At 38.1% G+C, this 18,094-nt stretch overlaps 1 protein-coding gene across 1 annotated transcript in view; it reads left to right on the top strand.

The window, feature by feature from the left end:
• The window catches only part of zfyve26 (zinc finger, FYVE domain containing 26), a gene marked incomplete at its 5' end in the record, with an annotated part of 34,355 nt that extends 20,064 nt beyond the window's left edge, over positions 1-14,291 (top strand). Inside the window, 17 exons of the mRNA XM_083886508.1 lie at positions 372-470; positions 785-969; positions 1,241-1,377; positions 1,673-1,701; positions 1,824-1,960; positions 3,042-3,262; positions 4,328-4,475; positions 5,383-5,592; positions 6,026-6,241; positions 7,163-7,360; positions 7,825-7,905; positions 7,991-8,118; positions 8,270-8,444; positions 10,513-10,572; positions 11,055-11,237; positions 11,347-11,397; positions 12,304-14,291. Of these exons, the coding sequence (XP_083742634.1) occupies positions 372-470; positions 785-969; positions 1,241-1,377; positions 1,673-1,701; positions 1,824-1,960; positions 3,042-3,262; positions 4,328-4,475; positions 5,383-5,592; positions 6,026-6,241; positions 7,163-7,360; positions 7,825-7,905; positions 7,991-8,118; positions 8,270-8,444; positions 10,513-10,572; positions 11,055-11,237; positions 11,347-11,397; positions 12,304-12,516 (2,471 nt within the window). The 3' untranslated portion in view covers positions 12,517-14,291. The remainder of the gene's footprint in view (positions 1-371; positions 471-784; positions 970-1,240; positions 1,378-1,672; positions 1,702-1,823; positions 1,961-3,041; positions 3,263-4,327; positions 4,476-5,382; positions 5,593-6,025; positions 6,242-7,162; positions 7,361-7,824; positions 7,906-7,990; positions 8,119-8,269; positions 8,445-10,512; positions 10,573-11,054; positions 11,238-11,346; positions 11,398-12,303) is intronic.
• Positions 14,292-18,094: the final 3,803 nt, after the last annotated feature.

Consider the following 18,094-nt stretch of genomic DNA (forward strand, 5'->3'; position numbering starts at 1 on the left):
ATGGGTTTTCGCCTTTCCATTAGGGATAGTACCTGGTACTTTTTTAGTGCATGGCGTGGTGAGGTTCTAAGTGGGCTGAGCCGATACAAAAATGTGATGACAGAGTGTCATTACTGGAAGAGTCATGAGCGTGACGTCCAACACAGGAATCAAACGAAACAATGCCAAACTGTAGATCAGTTAAAAAGACTTCTGAAAACATCCGTTGAATCTCCAACATAAGAACATTTCTAAAATCTCAATATTTAACAAAAGAGTCTGGTGTATTTAGCAACAGAACTGCTTAAATCCAACCTTGAGTTGGATATTCAGTGTGGGGGCTTGAGGCTTCTTTTTTTTTTTTTATTAAAATGTGAAATATTATTTTCCAGACTCTGTCATCAGCCTCCAGGACGCTCTGATGCAGTGTCCTGTTCAAGACAACTGCTCCCTTTCATCCAGTCGAATCGATTCTTCATCACCCTCAGCAAGTGAGCCATTTGATAAGATTATAATGTGAAACCCGCTATATGTATGTATGTATGTATGTATGTATATATATATATATGTATATGTGTGTATATATATATATATATATATATATGTGTGTGTGTGTATATATATGTGTGTGTATGTATGTATGTATGTATGTATGTATGTATATATATATATATATATATACATATATATATATGTGTATGTATATATATATATATGTGTGTGTGTGTAAAATCAATGAACTACTGTGAATCAGAGTTTTTGGTTCAAAAATGGTTTTGTTCTTGTTATTTCTCATTTTTTTCAGGCAGCACCCCGACTCACACCCCCTCCTCACAGATGGACAGAGAGCGGGATCGAACCTCAGCAGGGAGAAAACGCCGCTCACCTGTCAAGTATCAGCCTCCAGATCAACCGCCAGCTCAAAAAGACTGGGTCCCCGACACCAAGCAGCATGTGTGCATGGTCTGCCAGCGTGAGAGGTTCACCATGGTGAGTGTCAGAAATGAAAAAGAAGCTCCTATTTTTAATAAAGGCCCATTTTTAATGGGCTCCTATGTAAAACATTAAGGAAACACTTTGTTACTGAAGTTTAGCAAATATAGTAATTGTGCAGAATGGAGCTCAACATAATGATCTTTTCACGCTTGGATTTGGACTTGGACAAGAAGAATATGACAGTATGTTTATTAAAACAAAGTAGGAAAATAATAAGATCTAATGTTCACACGTTCTTTTTTTATTTGTCTTTTTTTCTCTTTAGTTTAATAGGAGGCATCATTGTCGGAGATGTGGTCGCCTGGTGTGTCAAGCTTGTTCAGAGCGTAAGATGCCTGTAGACGGGTGTCCAGGAGAGGATGTCAGAGTCTGTGACCAGTGTTACACCTACTTTCACCCAGAGTGAGTTTTCCTGTGGTTTGGAACATTTTGAACACTATTTCATACAAATGTATGTGTGATTTCAACAGCGTGTAGTTTTATTTTGAAATTTTTCTTATAGAGTCAGAGCATTTGACAGGTAGATGCTGCTCATGCAAATGCCTGGAATAAATCCAGTCATGATTGGAACATTATTGCACATTTAAAATCTTGTCTCGTCTAACAAACTAGAGGACAAGCCTGTCCTAGCCTTAGGTCCATACCACTGAACACATGTGGATTTGTGATTTTGAAATGTGCCTTTTCTCATTCACAGTTCTGATGATGAGTTGGAACCAGCTGAAGGTAATAAGTCTAATCAGATTGTTTTGTTGCTGTTTTCAATTAAGAATAATAATCTGTTTTTATTTATGGAGTCAAGCTAATGTAGAATAATGTATGTTTTCCTGTTGAACTTTGTTTTGCAGTGGCTGATAGTCCTTTGGTGACGGAGGAAGCTTTGGATGATATGCTGCATCTGCCTGAAGTGGTCCACCGACAGTTCCAACTCGGTACAAACCTGGCAGAGAATCAGTTACTGCGGAGCGAGTTCTACTATGAACAGGTCTGGATTTGAACTTTTTACATGAAACAGAAATGGTTGCACCGAAACTGCACATTTTTGAGCAAAAATTAAACGATATTCTGCACAAGAAACACGTGTGTCGGAGAGGAACAACAGGATTTAAACAACTGACATTTAGGGTGCTTTCACACCTACAGCATTTGGTGCGCATCAAATGTGTTGGTGCGCACCAAATGCTGTGGTTCGGTTCATTTGCGTAGGTGTGAATGTAATCTCAGTCCTTTGGCACGTCTGCCATCAGCGCAGCGCAGCCTTGCGAGCCAGCCGTATTCACACAAGAAGCCGCAGCGTGGCTGGTGGAAATACTTGCATCGATTAGAGTGGCAGCGATCAGCTCCGGTGACGTGGTGGTGTCGCGCCCGATGGAAATAAGTTAGTCTGGTTCCGATGGTCTTGGCGGTCTATTTTGGTTTGTTTAGAACTATGCATATGTGAAAGCAAACCATACCCACGTCTGTTTGCTACATTATAACATTTTTCTGACAGGTGCAGACCAAAGCAATCGAACTATAGGTGTGAAAGCACCCTTATTTGCAACATCATGGTACTAGACCTTCCTCTGAAAATAGTTTGTACACTCAGATGCTTGTGCTGATCTGAAGATGCTCAATTACCTAAAATGACATCATTCAATATCATACATTAGACAAAATTAAAAACAGTATCAGCAGTAAAGTGGTAAATAGCCAATAGAATAGAGGGGGAAATTAATGCAAGTTGTAATAGATACAAGAAATTGCGTCCAAATTTCCCCCAGTCTCAAAAAGACAATTATTGCAGGTTGCAATAGCAGGTGGAGCTGCAAGGATACCCAGTACAGGAGAAAAATCGGGGTGGATTGTGGATTAAATGACCACCAATGTTTCAATCCGCAGCAGCAGGAACACAGGAACTCAAATAGTCTCCACAATTGTCCTGTTCTTGATTAAGTTCAGGTTATTTTTACTGTTTATCATAATTATCCTTAACAGTTGGTGTTGTTTAACTGTTATTCTGTTTTCTAGAATAAGTCACCTGCATAAATAAAGACTAACAATGTTCTTTTGCTGTAACCCTCCAGGCTCCCAGTGCCTACCTCTGTGCGGCCATTTTGTCTCTGCACAGCGACCAAACAGCCTGCGGACATCAGCTCATCCTCCACTGCCGCTCTCTGTCTCGTAAGCTGACCAACCCGGAAGTGGACGCCTGCCTCCTCACTGACGTCATGCGGCAGCTGCTCTTCAGTGCCAAGCTGATGTTTGTCAAGGTCGGACGCAACCAGGACCTGGCTTTGTGTGACAGGTGAGATGTGGTGCCTGGTCAGTGTGATGCAAACACCTTTTGTCAGACACTGGGAATTATTTAGACTTGATAGCGAAACAAAAGAAATGCTTTGAAGCAGGGCTCTCAAACTCAAATAACTAAGCACCTAATCTGAAAAAGAGTCGAACTTTTTGGGGAAAAAAACACTGTTCGGTTGAAGGAGTGTGATATGAGCGTAAAATTTTTAAGGATTAGGGATAGACTGGTTATTGGCGCCGATATTTGGCATTTTGACGCATATCAACATCTGCCTCTTTTTTAATCCAACGGCCGATAAGAGATTTATTTATTTATTTTATTAAAATTTCAGTTAGCTTTATGAGTGATGCTGCTAACCCTGGGAACTCCCTGCACTTTTTTGTTTTTGTTTGAATTTAAAACAAAGATGGGTGAAAGATAACATTTGAGTTATTATATATTATTATAATATATATTGAAATTTTTTAAAACTTTATTTACTGTAGAACACTTTATAAGACATGCTGCTGAGCCTGGGAGTTTCCTGCACTTTTTGTTACTATTTAAAAACAAAGTTGTCTATTGTCTAAGATAAAAAAAAAAAAAAACCATTAACATGTTGCAAATCTGAAAAGCTGTTTAATGAATATATGTTTAAAGACATTTAAACAAAGTTAAGTGTTTGTGTTTGTATTATTCAAAATTTTGACGCCAGTATTTTCATTTTTACTGCAAATGAATATCGGCTCCAAATATCGGTTATCGGCCTACTTGACTAATAATAATCGGTATCGGCTCTGAAAAAAAAACTTTCATTCTATCTCTAATCAGGAAATTCCTTCAAGATATTTCAATATTTGTGACATTTCAAAATAAAAGTGTTTCTTTCGATATGGACAAATATATAGTTCACAATTAAAACTATAAATATTTATGATGACAAATTAATCATAATAGAAATGACGCGGGCTGCATGAAGTGTGCTTTAAAGACAAATTTAATGTTGATCTGATTTGCAGAGAGAGAGAAACATCAAGGTTTCAGAGTCTGGAAGTTAAACTTTTCTCTTTTCTCTTTTGTCCACAGTTACATCAGTAAAGTAGATGTACTTAAGATTCTTGTGACAGCCAATTACAAATACATTCCTTCTCTGGACGACATTCTGGAGATTGCTGCTGTCACACGTCTCCGTAATCAGCTCCTTGAGGCCGAGTACTACCAGCTGGCAGTGGAGGTTTGTCACATGGTGCTTCCGTTACCATATTTACACGACTTTGAGTCAGAATCACTGTACACAGTTTCGCAGAGGATATTGAAACACTACAGTAACTCAGTGGCAGAGCGAGTCGTCTTTCGCCTTGAAGGTTGTGGGTTTGATTCTCTACGTGCAAGATGCCCCACCTGGCTCCTGACGGCAGCGTGTTGAGCACAATTGGGCTGTGAATGAGGAGTGATAGAAAAACTGTATGAAAATGTGTCTAATCGAGACTAGAAAAGCGCTATGTAAATACAGACTATTTCATATTTTATATACAGTTATACAGAATAATATGAAATGTTGTATGTTGCAATATGCAGTAGCTATTATGGCACAGTTAACAAAAATAAAATAAGTAAATTGTATATACTGTTTATACGGACCATGAAATAATTAATTAAATAGTGAAATAGTTATCTAAGTTTTTTACATAAAATGTATTGGTATTTTAATAAATTAATGACACATTTATTTATTTATTTAATTAATTTTGGCACTTTCGGAACATGAAATAATTAAATAGTGAAATAATTATATGTTTATTACATAAAATTAATTGGTATTTTACTCAATTAGTTACGCATTTAATTAATTTATGACACATTTCATTAATTTATGACACATTTCATTAATTCATGACACAATTATTTATTTAATTTTGGCACTTTTAAGCCTCCATATTTGTGTAGTAAAGTTGTGTTATTAAATAGTTTATTATTCCAGGGACACTTCAGCACAATCATTTAAATTTCTTTTATTTATCATGTTTTAAAGGTAGTCAGATGATCATGGGATATTAACCCACCAGATCTAAATGAAATAAATAAATATATCTTGGAAAATGTAATTCTGTGGCTCTCTCAATGTCTGTCTGCGATACTAGGTGTCAACCAAGAGTGGACTTGACCCAGGTGGTGTGTGGCAAGCGTGGGCGATGGCTTCTCTGAAGGGAGGAAACCTTTTCGTAGCAAGGGAGAAGTTTTCCCGCTGCCTCAAAGCTCCAATGGACCGCAACCAGCTCAACATGGGTTCCTTACTACTGCAGGAGATTGTCCAGCACCTGGAGACCATCGTACGACCCACTGTGTCCACGGTAAGAAGACACCCTGTGGCTTTGGTTACCAAAACGTCATTACATTTTTTTTGCCAGGGAGAGGCAAGACAAAGCAGGAAATAAACACAGACCATTTGCTAAAAAGACATTGTTTGATGATGTCAGACTTGTTTGGTTCCACTGTGCGTTGTCTCTTCATGAGAGCTCCAGCAGCAGAAGAAGCAGCAAAGAGCAATTAGTATTAATGATCATTGACAATAACAACATTAAAATGAAAAAAACAAAAGACAACACACTGGCTAACTAGTACTAACTACTTTCTTCTTTAATCTTTAATCAATTTGGTGTATGTCCCAAACAATATAACAAAAAAAATATTCTAACAGAAGGTTCCAGTGTTTGATACTGTGTTAAATTAAGACCGTTTGCACATGTAAAATATAGATTATTCAATATTTTGTGTTTGTGTTAGTCTTTCGGTGAGGACATCTTGGCCTCCCTGAGGGAACTGGAGGAGACGCTGAATGACACAGTTACTGTCGAGAAACCAGAGGCACAAACGCAGAGAGGCAACCTCAACCAGGAGTGTCTGTACTACCTGAACACATACGGCACTCACCTGGCTCTGATCAGCTTCTACATGCGTCACGACTGCATGACTGAGGCCCTCACGTACCTGCTCAACAGGGTGAGAGAATCTTTTTATGGTATCATTTATCTGGAAAATTCACCTGCTCCTACATTACTGCTCTTTGGTTTGCCACCAAGCTGAGGTGTCTTTGTCCCAAAAATGTGAGAGATGAGAGATGAGAAAATGAACTAGAGAAGAAGAGGAAGAAGATCAAACTCCTGCTGTGAGGCTGCAGTACCACTGATAGAGAAGGAGGGAGATGGAGAGCAGGATTGGAGCTAAACCAGCTCTGTATTTTTGTACACTAGTTATTAAACTATGGATTGATACCAGTGTTTACGTTAATGATCTGTACAAACATTGATAGACGGCAACGTTCACACACTTCGGTACCCACTAAAGCATTTGGGTGTGTGTGTTTGGCTACTCAAGTGGACATGTCCCCCTCAAGAGTTTCAGAACAGAGAATATTGGTGATTTTCACATGATTTCAAACCAAATTTTTAAACATTAACACCTTTTGTGTGAGACATTATTCACTGCTTTACACACACTTTGAAGCTGGCGTGTCTGAACGATTCCACACACAGCTGATTTAGGGTTTTGGCCCCAGGTTTATTCCTCAGAATGAATTCTGGCGTCTCTCATCACATTGCTTTTGACATGTGATGATTAATTTAGCAGAGTTGAAGAGGATCACACTCAAAGTGACAGAGAAGGCTGCTGCAGCACGGAGCATAGCCGAGAATATTTACTAAGTGTCCGGACCTGTTTTTCATTCTGCAGATAAAAAGAAAACTTAGACTGTAAGTCATGATTTTCATGCTCATGCACATTCCTCCTGGTTTGTTTTTAAATAGGTCAAACGTGCAATAAAAACATACAAAACCGAAGCTGTAGGTGAACAAATATGTTTGTATGTTCCTTTTTCCCTTTCCACTGACATTTTACAAGTGTTTTTCTGCCGTCATGGTTCAGGATTGCCCAGAGGAGGTGTTTTTAGACGGTGTGCTGCAGCCCAGTCTGGAACAGGGGAGGCTTGGAACACTGCAGGGGACACTAGAAAAACTGGACCCCAGCCTGGAAACATGCAGCCGCTACCTCCTCGCCGCCTGCCAGTTCCTGCAGCGACGAGGATACTTTAACACTCTCTACCAGCTCCAACAGTTCATGATGGTAAAATAAAACAACTTTTATTTTTTAATGATTTGAAAGTAAACAGAAATACTGGTGAGAGGATTTTATGGTTTTCTTTTTCTGTTATCCAATCCAGTTTGTAGAATCATATTAGCTCATCCCAAGGTTTCTTAAATTTCAAAATGCAATATATTACAAACAAATATGATTTGGGGAAAAAAACATTATTTTATATTCCAAGGTTCTGTTGTTTTTTTTTTTTTTCATATTTTTGCCCCGAGTAAAAAATTACACATTAGATTTATCTTGTGACTGTTTTGCATGACCCTCACCCTCACGTTGGAAACCATGGATATTTAAATCTCAGTAAATGTTTGAAGACCAAAAAGAAAAGTATTTTCTGGTTGTTGTAAGTTTATAATTTCCTTCGTGCAGTGATATGCTGATGTTAGATTGCCGACAGATAATCACATCCTGCCCGTAAATGTTCTTCATGTGAACAGGATCATGTACGTGCAGCCATGACCTGTATCCGCTTCTTCACACATGGAGCCAGTTCATATTTACAACTGGGAGAGCAACAGGTATATCACATTTTTCCACTGTTACACATCTGGCAAAGCATTTAAAACTAGTGTTTTTGAGAGAGTTTCTGTTGTCCTTGTGCAGCGTTGGTTGGTCAGAGCCAAAGAGCATCTGAGGACATACCTTCAGGAGCAGCAAGGCCGTAGCGCTGGGAGAAAAAAACCTCAGGTCAACTCATTCAGGAAGATGATGTCGTCCAGTGATGTGTCCAGGTTATCTCATATCTTTATTTCACACTCGTGGGATGGAAATAGCTTAGCCTGTTTTAGAAAAAAAATGTTTTACTTCCATCACTCTCTGTCGAATAGACTTTTTTATAATGTTGTTATTTTCAAAAGTATGGACCTGTCTCAATTTCATAAGGCACATGAACACGATCGAGCTCCAGCTGGAGGTGACACGCTTCCTGCATCGCTGTGAGACTGCAGCCTCCTCCAAGGCTCCACAGACCAGAACACCTTCCTCCAAGACCTCAAGGTCCAATTCACCTCCTACTCTGTTCGGGGGAAGTCCAATGAAGGTTGAGGTGGCCTGTAAGGTGAGCTTAACCCTTAGAGCACAGAGCTTTTAGAGTTCTTTTTTCCATTACTATATTATAACATACTGTATATTCAAAGGCTAAAAGTGTCTTATATCCTTCAATAAAACCTATAAGCAATCTGATTTTTTTTTTTCACCAACAATATAAACACACCTGAGCAAAAGGTACTCAATTAAAAAAAATAAAAAAATCAGAAATTCAGAAGTATGTCCCAGTTCAAACTTGGCTTGTTTTTGATGAACAAAAATTAAATAAAAATTAAATTTTGTGATTTGTGCACAATTGTCGCTGCTCCCGTTTTTTTATTTCTTTATTTAAATATGCAATATAACATTAATCGTAACTTTGACTCAACAACACATAAGATGGAAAAACTTATTTTGTAAAGCCTGAAGATGTCCATATAAGGAGTTGCACTAAGGGTTAACAGCCAGCAAAGAGGTGTAGGATGTCTGCACTGTGTAAACTTAAGCAACATTTGTGGGTGAGGTTTCCTGTTGCAGCTGAATATCCGTCACCCCACCAACTGTGGGATACAGTGGTATGCAAAAGTTTGGGCACCCCTGGAAATGTTCATGATTTTCCTTTATAAATCATTGGTTGTTTGGATAAGAAATGTCAGTTAAATATATCATATAGGAGACAAACACAGTGATATTTGAGAAGTGAAATGAAGTTTATATGATTTACAGAAAGTGTGCAAGAATTATTTAAACAAAATTAGGCATGTGCACAAATGTAGGCATCCTTGTCATTTTATTGACTTCAATACCTTTAGCACTAATTATTGGAACTCAAAACTTGGTTTGGTAACCTCAGTGACCTTTGACCTCCATACACAAGTGAATCCAATCATGAGAAAGTGTATTTAAGGATGCCAATTGTAAATGTTTCTCTTCTTTGCATCTTCTCTGAAGAGTGGCAACATGGAAGCCTCAAAACAACTCTCAAATGACCTGAAAACAATGATTGTTCAACATCATGGTTTAGGGGAAGGATACAGAAAGCTATCTCAGAGATTTAAGCTCTCAGTTTCAACTGTGAGGAACATTGTGAGGAATGTGAAGACCACAGACACAGTTCTAGTTAAGGCCGGAAGTGGCAGACCAAGAAAAATCTCAGATAAGCAGAGGCGAAGGATGGTGAGAACAGTCACAGTCAACCCACAGACCAGCTCCAAAGACCTACAACATCATCTTGCTGCAGAGGGTGTCACTGTGCATCGTTCAACTATTCAGCGCACTTTACACAAGGAGATGCTGTATGGAAGAGTAATGCAGTAAAAGCCTTTTCTCTGCACCCGCCACAAACAGAGTCGCTTGAGCTATGCTAAAGCACATTTGGAATAAGGTGCTGTGGACTGATGAAACTAAAATAGAGTTATTTGGGCAAAACAAGGGGCGTTATGCATGGCGGAAAAAGAACACAGCATTCCAAGAAAAACACTTGCAACTTCAGGAAAATTTGGTGGTGGTTCCATCATGCTGTGGGGCTGTGTGGCCAGTGCAGGGACTGGGAATCTTTTTACAGTTGAGGGTCGCATGGATTCCACTCAATATCAGCAGATTCTGGAGAACAATGTCCCGGAACCAGTGACAAAGTTGAAATTGTGCCGGGGCTGGATCTTTCGACAAGACAACGACCCTAAACACTGCTCAAAATCTACTAAGGCAGAGGAACAAATACAATGTTCTGTTTTGTTCTGTTATTTCTGCAAAGGGAGGATGCACAAAATTGTTCTTTTGTGGTGCCGAAACTTATGCACATGCTTAATTTTGTTTAAATGATTATTGCACACTTTCTGTAAATCATATAAACTTTAAATCACTTCTGAAATATCACTGTGTTTGTCTCCTATATGATATATTTAACTGAAATGTTTTTCAAATGGGCAGAAAAAGAGGGAACAAAGGAATCTGGTCTTGGAAAAAATAAGTGTGATTATATTTTGAAATAAACTCACTGAGAAAACCGTATATTGTGTGTCTATGAAATACTGGACACATTGTTGGGACTTTGTTTTGCTATAGGGTAAATATAAATGCTCTTATTCTGTTCATTCCAGGTGATGCTTGGAGGAAAAAACATAGAAGAAGGTTTTGGTATTGCATACAGAGTCATACAGGTATGTTGATACATTGGATTTATTTAATCTGAGACTATAAAGTCAACCTTAAGCACAAAAAAAAATTGATACGTGAACATTGACATACTTTCATATGCTTTTTGTTACTCTTCAAAATATTCTGCCTGCTGTTCATCTGTAATGGGATGAAATTATTTTCAAATGAATATGAAGGTATGAGCTGTTATTAACCAATGAACTCGCATAAACAGCAACAATGCTAAATAATGAATGTAATCAAGATATTCACTCAATGGCCATTATATTATGTACAGAAGACACCTAGTATTGGCAGGAGAGTGGTCTTCTCTGACATCAACATCAAGCATTTTCACCAAACAAACTGCTGCTCACTGGAGATCTTCACTCTTCATGTCTTGACTATGTCTAGATATCTTAAGACATACAGTGGCAAGTACATTTAAGAACATTCCAGTTGTTTACAGTGTCATTATCTCTCTCTCTGTGTCTTCCTGCCTCAGGACTTCCAGCTGGAGGCCCATGCCGTGTACACGCGGGCCGGTCAGAGGCTGGTCAGACAGAGGCAGTATGGAGCCGTACGACAGCTGCTCAAATGTGTCAGTGAATCGGGCACTGCCACCAAAAACGACTGCGACGCCCTCATCCTCAGCTGTGTTTCTGTCGCAGATAAGGCGCCCTCTGATGTGAGTGACGGAGAAGCCTAACAGATAAGAAATGAAAGAGTATTTTATGATAACAAAGCATGATCCCGACTTCACTCCATTTTGTTTCCTGGTTCTTTATCTGATTTAGGCAAAGGAGCTGGAAAGTCTCATTCTGGAAACCAAGAGCACAGAGAGCAAGGTAGTGAAAGAGTGAATATTCCTCCTGCATGAGGTCATCTTTTACAAATGTAGAAACCACAATGACCCTGAGTTTGTTCCTCGTGTCCTCCTCTCCTCTTGTCGGTGATATCACATATTCTTCTCCAGCTCCACTGGACCACACTGTAAAAAAAATTCAAGACAACTTACTGTAATCAATGTTTGAGTTTACAGCCCAACAAAAGAGCTCCAGTTTTTAAAAAGTTCCATCAACTAATATTATTTTGTTAGACAAACTTGTAAATTAGAATTGTGCCAATTTAAAATTCTGTTTTCAAACAGTTTGGCTAACTAATCTTGTTCAGATCATTTATAACTTAAAGGTGCCATATGTAAGAATGTGGCCAAAAACTGTTACTACATTCATATTCAAAATACTGAGGTCTTTTAGGTTTCGTTTTCTGACATAACTGGCAATCTGTGGTTGCTCGGCAGCTGAGACTCTACTAACTGCAATGATTCGTAGACGGCAGTAGGTGGCGCCACATGCCAAAACATGATTTCAAAACATAAACGTGATTTGCAGTCTGCAAAATGTTTTTTTGTAATGTAAATATTTTGTCTGTACTGTTGTTGTTGGTGAGTTCAGTTTGTTATATGAACATTATTCCTGAGTCTCTGTGACATATTAGGAGGATTTTATGGCCAGTTGCTTTAGATTTATTACATAATCCTTTAAATTAAACACCTTAAAATTAAACAAAATATTTATTATTTTAGTTGGTGGAACTTTTTAAAAACGTGAGATATTTTGTTGGGCTGTAATCTCAAAAATTGATTGCAGTAAGTTGCCTTGAAATTTTGAGTTTTCACAACTTTTTCTTTTTATAGTCCACAAAGACCTGCTGAAGAAACTAATATGGTCTTTAAATTCCCTCGTCTGCAGATCAAAGCCTACCTGCTGTGTGGAAAACTGCGGCCCGCGTACCTGCTCGCGGTCAAGCTGGAGCCCAGCCGTGCGGGCCCTTTGGTCCAGGATGTCCTTCAGGCCGCCGAGGGAGCACAGGACTCAGTGATGCAGAACATCTGTCGCCAGTGGCTGTCCGAACATCACAGCAAGTCGTCTCAGCAGCGCCAGGGCCGACCTAACGCCAGGTAAAGGCACAGCCCGCACAACAACAGGGGAAGACACGGAGCACTTATTAACAGATCACCTGCAAATCAATTCCAAGTAAGAGGAGCCATGGTTTTCTGATGTAGAAAAGAAGAATCTAATGTGTGCTGGGGATATCGGAATCGCAACCTCGAGTATCCACCGATAACAAGTTTAGCTTTTTTACGATATCCATTATATCTGCTATATTGCATATCTGCATTTTGACCAGTTTTGGAGCGATTCGGATTCTGAATATCGTGGAAAATGTCTATGATTTTAAAACATAACTTAATATTCCAGCACACACATAAAATAAGATGTGTTTTTATTGGCACTTACAATTAGCACCAAATATTATTAGGAAAAGATCGACTGAAAAAAATCTAAAATGCTTTAAAGCCTGAGTGATGTGGATGTGTATTTCACTTGGTAAAAACACTCTGGTAAAATGATGAAATGGGATATGAGGCAAGTATGTGTGAAGCAATGGTACTAAATAATTATACATTAATGAAAGCGATAGCAACTAGGTGACAACGAGCCAGAGCAGTCGTAGGGTGATGCTATGACGTCAGTGGAAACCGTAATGCGTAAAAACGCTGATGGTGATGATCACTTTCTCTACGTTTGTGGGGCCTTTCTCTCTGTGAAGCTAACAAAATCACCAACGTGCTTTATTTGAATTCTGGGAATGTTTTTGCTGTCACCTCTGGCCTCTCCAGTATTTGAGAGGGAATAATGTTACTTTTAATGTAGTGACGGACATGGTCACTAACACATTGAGTCAGTTATTTGACTTTTGAAGGTTTGTCTTCTACCTCAACCTAAAGAGAAAATATCTTTAACTGACAGTTGTGTTACATGTAGATTATTGTTTGCCATCATTTTTATTGCCCTTTTTAATCGCACTTAAATACTTCAAGTCAACATATGTACCATTATTTTCATAATCAGTTAAGCTGTTATTTCCTCAATGAATATTGTTTGGTCCAGAAAATGTCAGCGCTCTGGACCTGTTTTACATTGAATTGCACCTTTTCTGGTCAGCTTTCAGCACATGTTCCTTGATGATAGAGGGAATTAATGATAATAATAAAAATGTAAAGTATTTAAGGGCATTTAAGAAGAAATTTACAGTATTGTTTTTTGTTGGATATAAAAAGGGACCCACATGTAGATCAGGTTTAATTATCCATTAAATCAAATATGGGTTGATGTTTTTTTTATCTCCTCTTATGTCATCTTGTGTTTTGGTTCTGATTATTGAAAGTGTAGACAATTCTTCCCTCAGGGGAGGCATGACACGTGTCTTTCAGAGCCAGTCGTAGCAGTTAACACAGATAATGAGACGAAAAACATTAGGGATCCGACTGTGGTCACATGCTTTTTTCACAAACCTTCAGTGGGAAAACAAAATAAATGTAGTGGCACCATATATTTGTGACAATCACCCATGTTGCTGAAGCTGCCTTGTCAAAAATGTGTATGTCCTAGTTTTTCTGATCCCATGGTCATGAAGTTCATCTTGTGGAGATAAGGATTCACTGTGTTGTCCTTTTGATTTTCTTCCCTCTGCTGCTTCAGTCTGAAGACTCACAGCCACACGTCCTCCTGTGATAGTGTTTACTGGCAAGAAATGCAAAGATTGTTTTCTTTGCACTGTAATCCTTATGTAACTTCGACTGTTGTCTCACCACTGCCGCACTTTATATTAGTGAGAAGAAAACATGAACTTATTTTTTGGAAAAATAAATAAATGAAGTAACTAACTTTATGATGCAGGGACTAATGATCTTGAAATGCATTTCATTTTGTTTACTTGTAAAAAAAAAAAGAAGAAAATGAAATAAAAGAATTGTAATGGAAATATGGAATACTGAGCTTGATTTAAAACCTTTTTCTTTTCTTTAATACATTAGAAGTTCAGCATTTACTTTCTTGCCTTCTAGACTTCTAGTTTGGTGTTATAGCACTATCATTGTCTATTATAGACAGCGGAAACCTCCACAAGATCACAACATTCCTCTGGCCAGAATTGAACCAGGGGAGAGTGTTGTCACACTCGGATAAGAATGCCCTACATGCTCATGCTCACACTCTTCTGCAAGCCATGGCTGCAGGTGCACCAGACGTGGAGAGTCGAGACACAGAGCTCTCCGGAGTCGAACCCACTCCTCCTATAATAAGGCCTATTTAGAGTGCTGAGATGTCAGTATGTTAACAGAGGACTTTCTTCCAACTTCCAAGTGGCCTATCTATGACTCATTCTTAACAAAAGAGCTGTGTGCGTGCGCACATTTGCATAATGTAGGACTGTAAACGTGTTCGGGCTTTTAAAAACCTTTCAATCAAAATGTACTTGTCGGGGCTTGGGCCTTGTCAGACGTAACTTTTAGGGCCTGATTACAGCTCTACTAGCTGCAACAATGCCATGGCGCCCAGCTATCGTTTTACATGCACGTATGTTTTGGTTGTGTTTACCTTCTTGCATTCGATTCACCCAAAGTGAACCAAGACCTACGTTTTTAGACAGACCAGTTCGCCTCTTTGGTGCGCTCATACCTCCCTAAATGAAATGGACTTCCTGAGCAAACAAACGACTGCACCCTAAGTCTGTCGGCTCCACACAACTCTCGTGTTTCGTTGGCAATGTTCCTGACCTGCACACAGGAAGTGATTTGTGTTATGTCAAGACAGACGGAGGCAACATTGCGTTAATAAAGCCAGACGGCTTCAGATAGGTTGCAGTATGACTGAAAACACCAAAAAATTGTCCAGGTTTCAGTGAATTCTACTACTCAAAAACCTTTTTGACCCCACCCACCCTTGCACTACAGTTGTATACACACAAACGCTCCCTCAGTCAGGTCTAATAGTTTTACTTGGCAGAGCTTGTTTTCAGGTGAAGGACATGGCAAACAAATGTAATGAACACAATTCACCCTCCAGCTTCCTCTTAAGTGTACTGATTAAAACAGGCGTCTATAGTTGTATATATCTATATACAGTAGTATGCAGAAGTACGGCCACCCCTGTAAATTGTTCATGATTTTCCTTTATAATTCATTGGTTGTTTGGATAAGAAAAGTCAGTTAAATATATCATATAGGAGACAAACACAGTGATATTTGAGAAGTGAAATAAAGTTTATATGATTTACAGAAAGTGTGCAAGAATTATTTAAACAAAATTAGGCAATACCTTTAGCACTAATTATTGTAACTCAAAGTTGGTTTGGTAACCTCAGTGACCTTTGACCTCCATACACAGGTGAATCCAATCATGAGAAAGTGTATTTAAGGAGGTCAATTGTAAATGTTTCTCTCAAATGACCTGAAAACAATGATTGTTCAACATCATGGTTTAGGGGAAGGATACAGAAAGCTATCGCAGAGATTTAAGCTCTCAGTTTCAACTGTGAGGAACATTGTGAGGAATGTGAAGACCACAGACACAGTTCTAGTTAAGGCTCGAAGTGGCAGATCAAGAAAAATCTCAGATAAGCAGAGGCTGAGGATGGTGAGAACAGTCACAGTCAACCCACAGACCAGCTCCAAAGACCTACAACATCATCTTGCTGCAGATGGTGTCACTGTGCATCGTTCAACTATTCAGCACACTTTACACAAAATCTACTAAAGCATTCATGCAGAGGAACAAATACAACGTTCTGGAATGACCATCTCAGTCCCCAGACCTGAATATTATTGACCATTTGTGGTGTGATTTAAAGCGGACTGTCCATGCTCGGAAACTATCAAACTTGACTGAACTGGAGATGTTTTGTAAAGAAGAATGGTCCAAAATACCTTCTGCCAGAATCCAGACTCTAATAATTGGAAGCTATAGGAAGCGTTTAGAGGCTGTTATTTCTGCACAAATTTTTTCTTTTGCACACTTATGCACATGCCTAATTTTGTTTAAATAATTCTTGCACACTTTCTGTAAATCATATAAACTTTATTTCACTTCTCAAATATCACTGTGTTTGTCTCCTATATGATATATTTAACTGAAATTTCTTATTCAAACCACCAATGATTTATAAAGGAAAATCATGAACATTTCCAGGGGTGCCTAAACTTGAATACCACTGAACATAATTAAATGTTTGTGGAACTTTCCTTTTCACACACTGACTGCACACATTTTTTTGTGTCGATGATTCAAATTTATCTAACATTTGTTGGCTTGTGATAAAGGCTGAGTGATATTTTTGCAGTATATCTCTGATTTTAGTCGATCAATAATTATCACCAATAATAATTATCACAATTATCAAGACTGTGTTTTGCGCCTGAGTGCAAGTTGAAGTAAGCAGATGACAAGGGCAGAAAATAGTGAAACATTTCACATTTGACACATTTGGACCAGTTAAATACATAATATCTCAGTGTTTGATAATAATTATAAATATTTTTTTTACCTGAGAGGATCCATGCGTTTGTGGTGGAACCCACTTCTTCACTGATGATTATTTCCAAGGATGGAAACTACAACCTTTTATAACAATGTTTCTTTTTATTTACATCAAATGTAAACATTCAAGTCTTAACACGACTGTAAGTGTAGTAAAAGGCATTTTCCACTTGTATAAAACACAGGATGTCAACTCTTGGCAACCTTCCTTATGAATACTGAGAGGGGAACATGAGGAGGGAGAATTGAAAAATGCAAAACTAGTTCCTCTAGGAATGTGCAGTTTTGGGCAAATGGGAAGAAAAAAAACATCTCTCTAAATATTGCAGTGACATGATTCTAAATCTCTGTTTTGGTTAAAATAGAAAAGATGTCCTTATAACCTCTAAGTTGTACCATTATCACAAAATATGTATGGGATTCAAGCCGTCATCATGGTTCTGACTGACGCTGATCTTCACAAATTCTTTTTATTTACTTATTTTTCTTTAATCAACCTGAATCAACACTGTAAGAAACCCTGCGATTGCAAATATTTAGAAATGCTGGCACAAAAAAGTGAAGCGATTTAGCTGCAAGTTCTGAAGAAATCTAAAGACGAAATAGACGCGAAAGATGCTGGTCTTGTACCCTGGCTTAACCCTTCACAGTAGCCTACAGCATTACTATGCATCATGTTGCTTTTTTGCCTACACTGAAGTCACATTGTATCACAAAAATATAGGGTCAAAAAGTTTGATTACATAAGAATAAGAATAATAAAGTGGGATTATTTTGGTTTGTGAAACTGTTGTATCGGCATCAAAGATATTCAAGTTGATATTCTGTAATTACAGCATTAGTACACAAAATAAAAGCAACTTCACATTATAGTACTTCTTACATAATTACCTCAAAGCCTATTAGGTAAGAATCAAAGTACAAAACATTAAAACTGCAGAATAGATAAGGACTCTTGGGAGGACTGAGGCCTCCATCACATGTACAAGGGTATTTATTTATTCATTTAAATTTATCATAAATATTCGTTATTTGTCCATATTATTATTATTATTATTATTATTATAATAATATAAAAGTATTATTATTATTATTATCATTATTATAAATAATAATAACAACAACAATAACAACAACAATAATAATAATGCCTCTATGCACA

Source organism: Microchirus variegatus (genome assembly GCF_963457635.1).
Source record: "Microchirus variegatus genome assembly, chromosome: 3".
NCBI classification, from domain to species: domain Eukaryota; kingdom Metazoa; phylum Chordata; class Actinopteri; order Pleuronectiformes; family Soleidae; genus Microchirus; species Microchirus variegatus.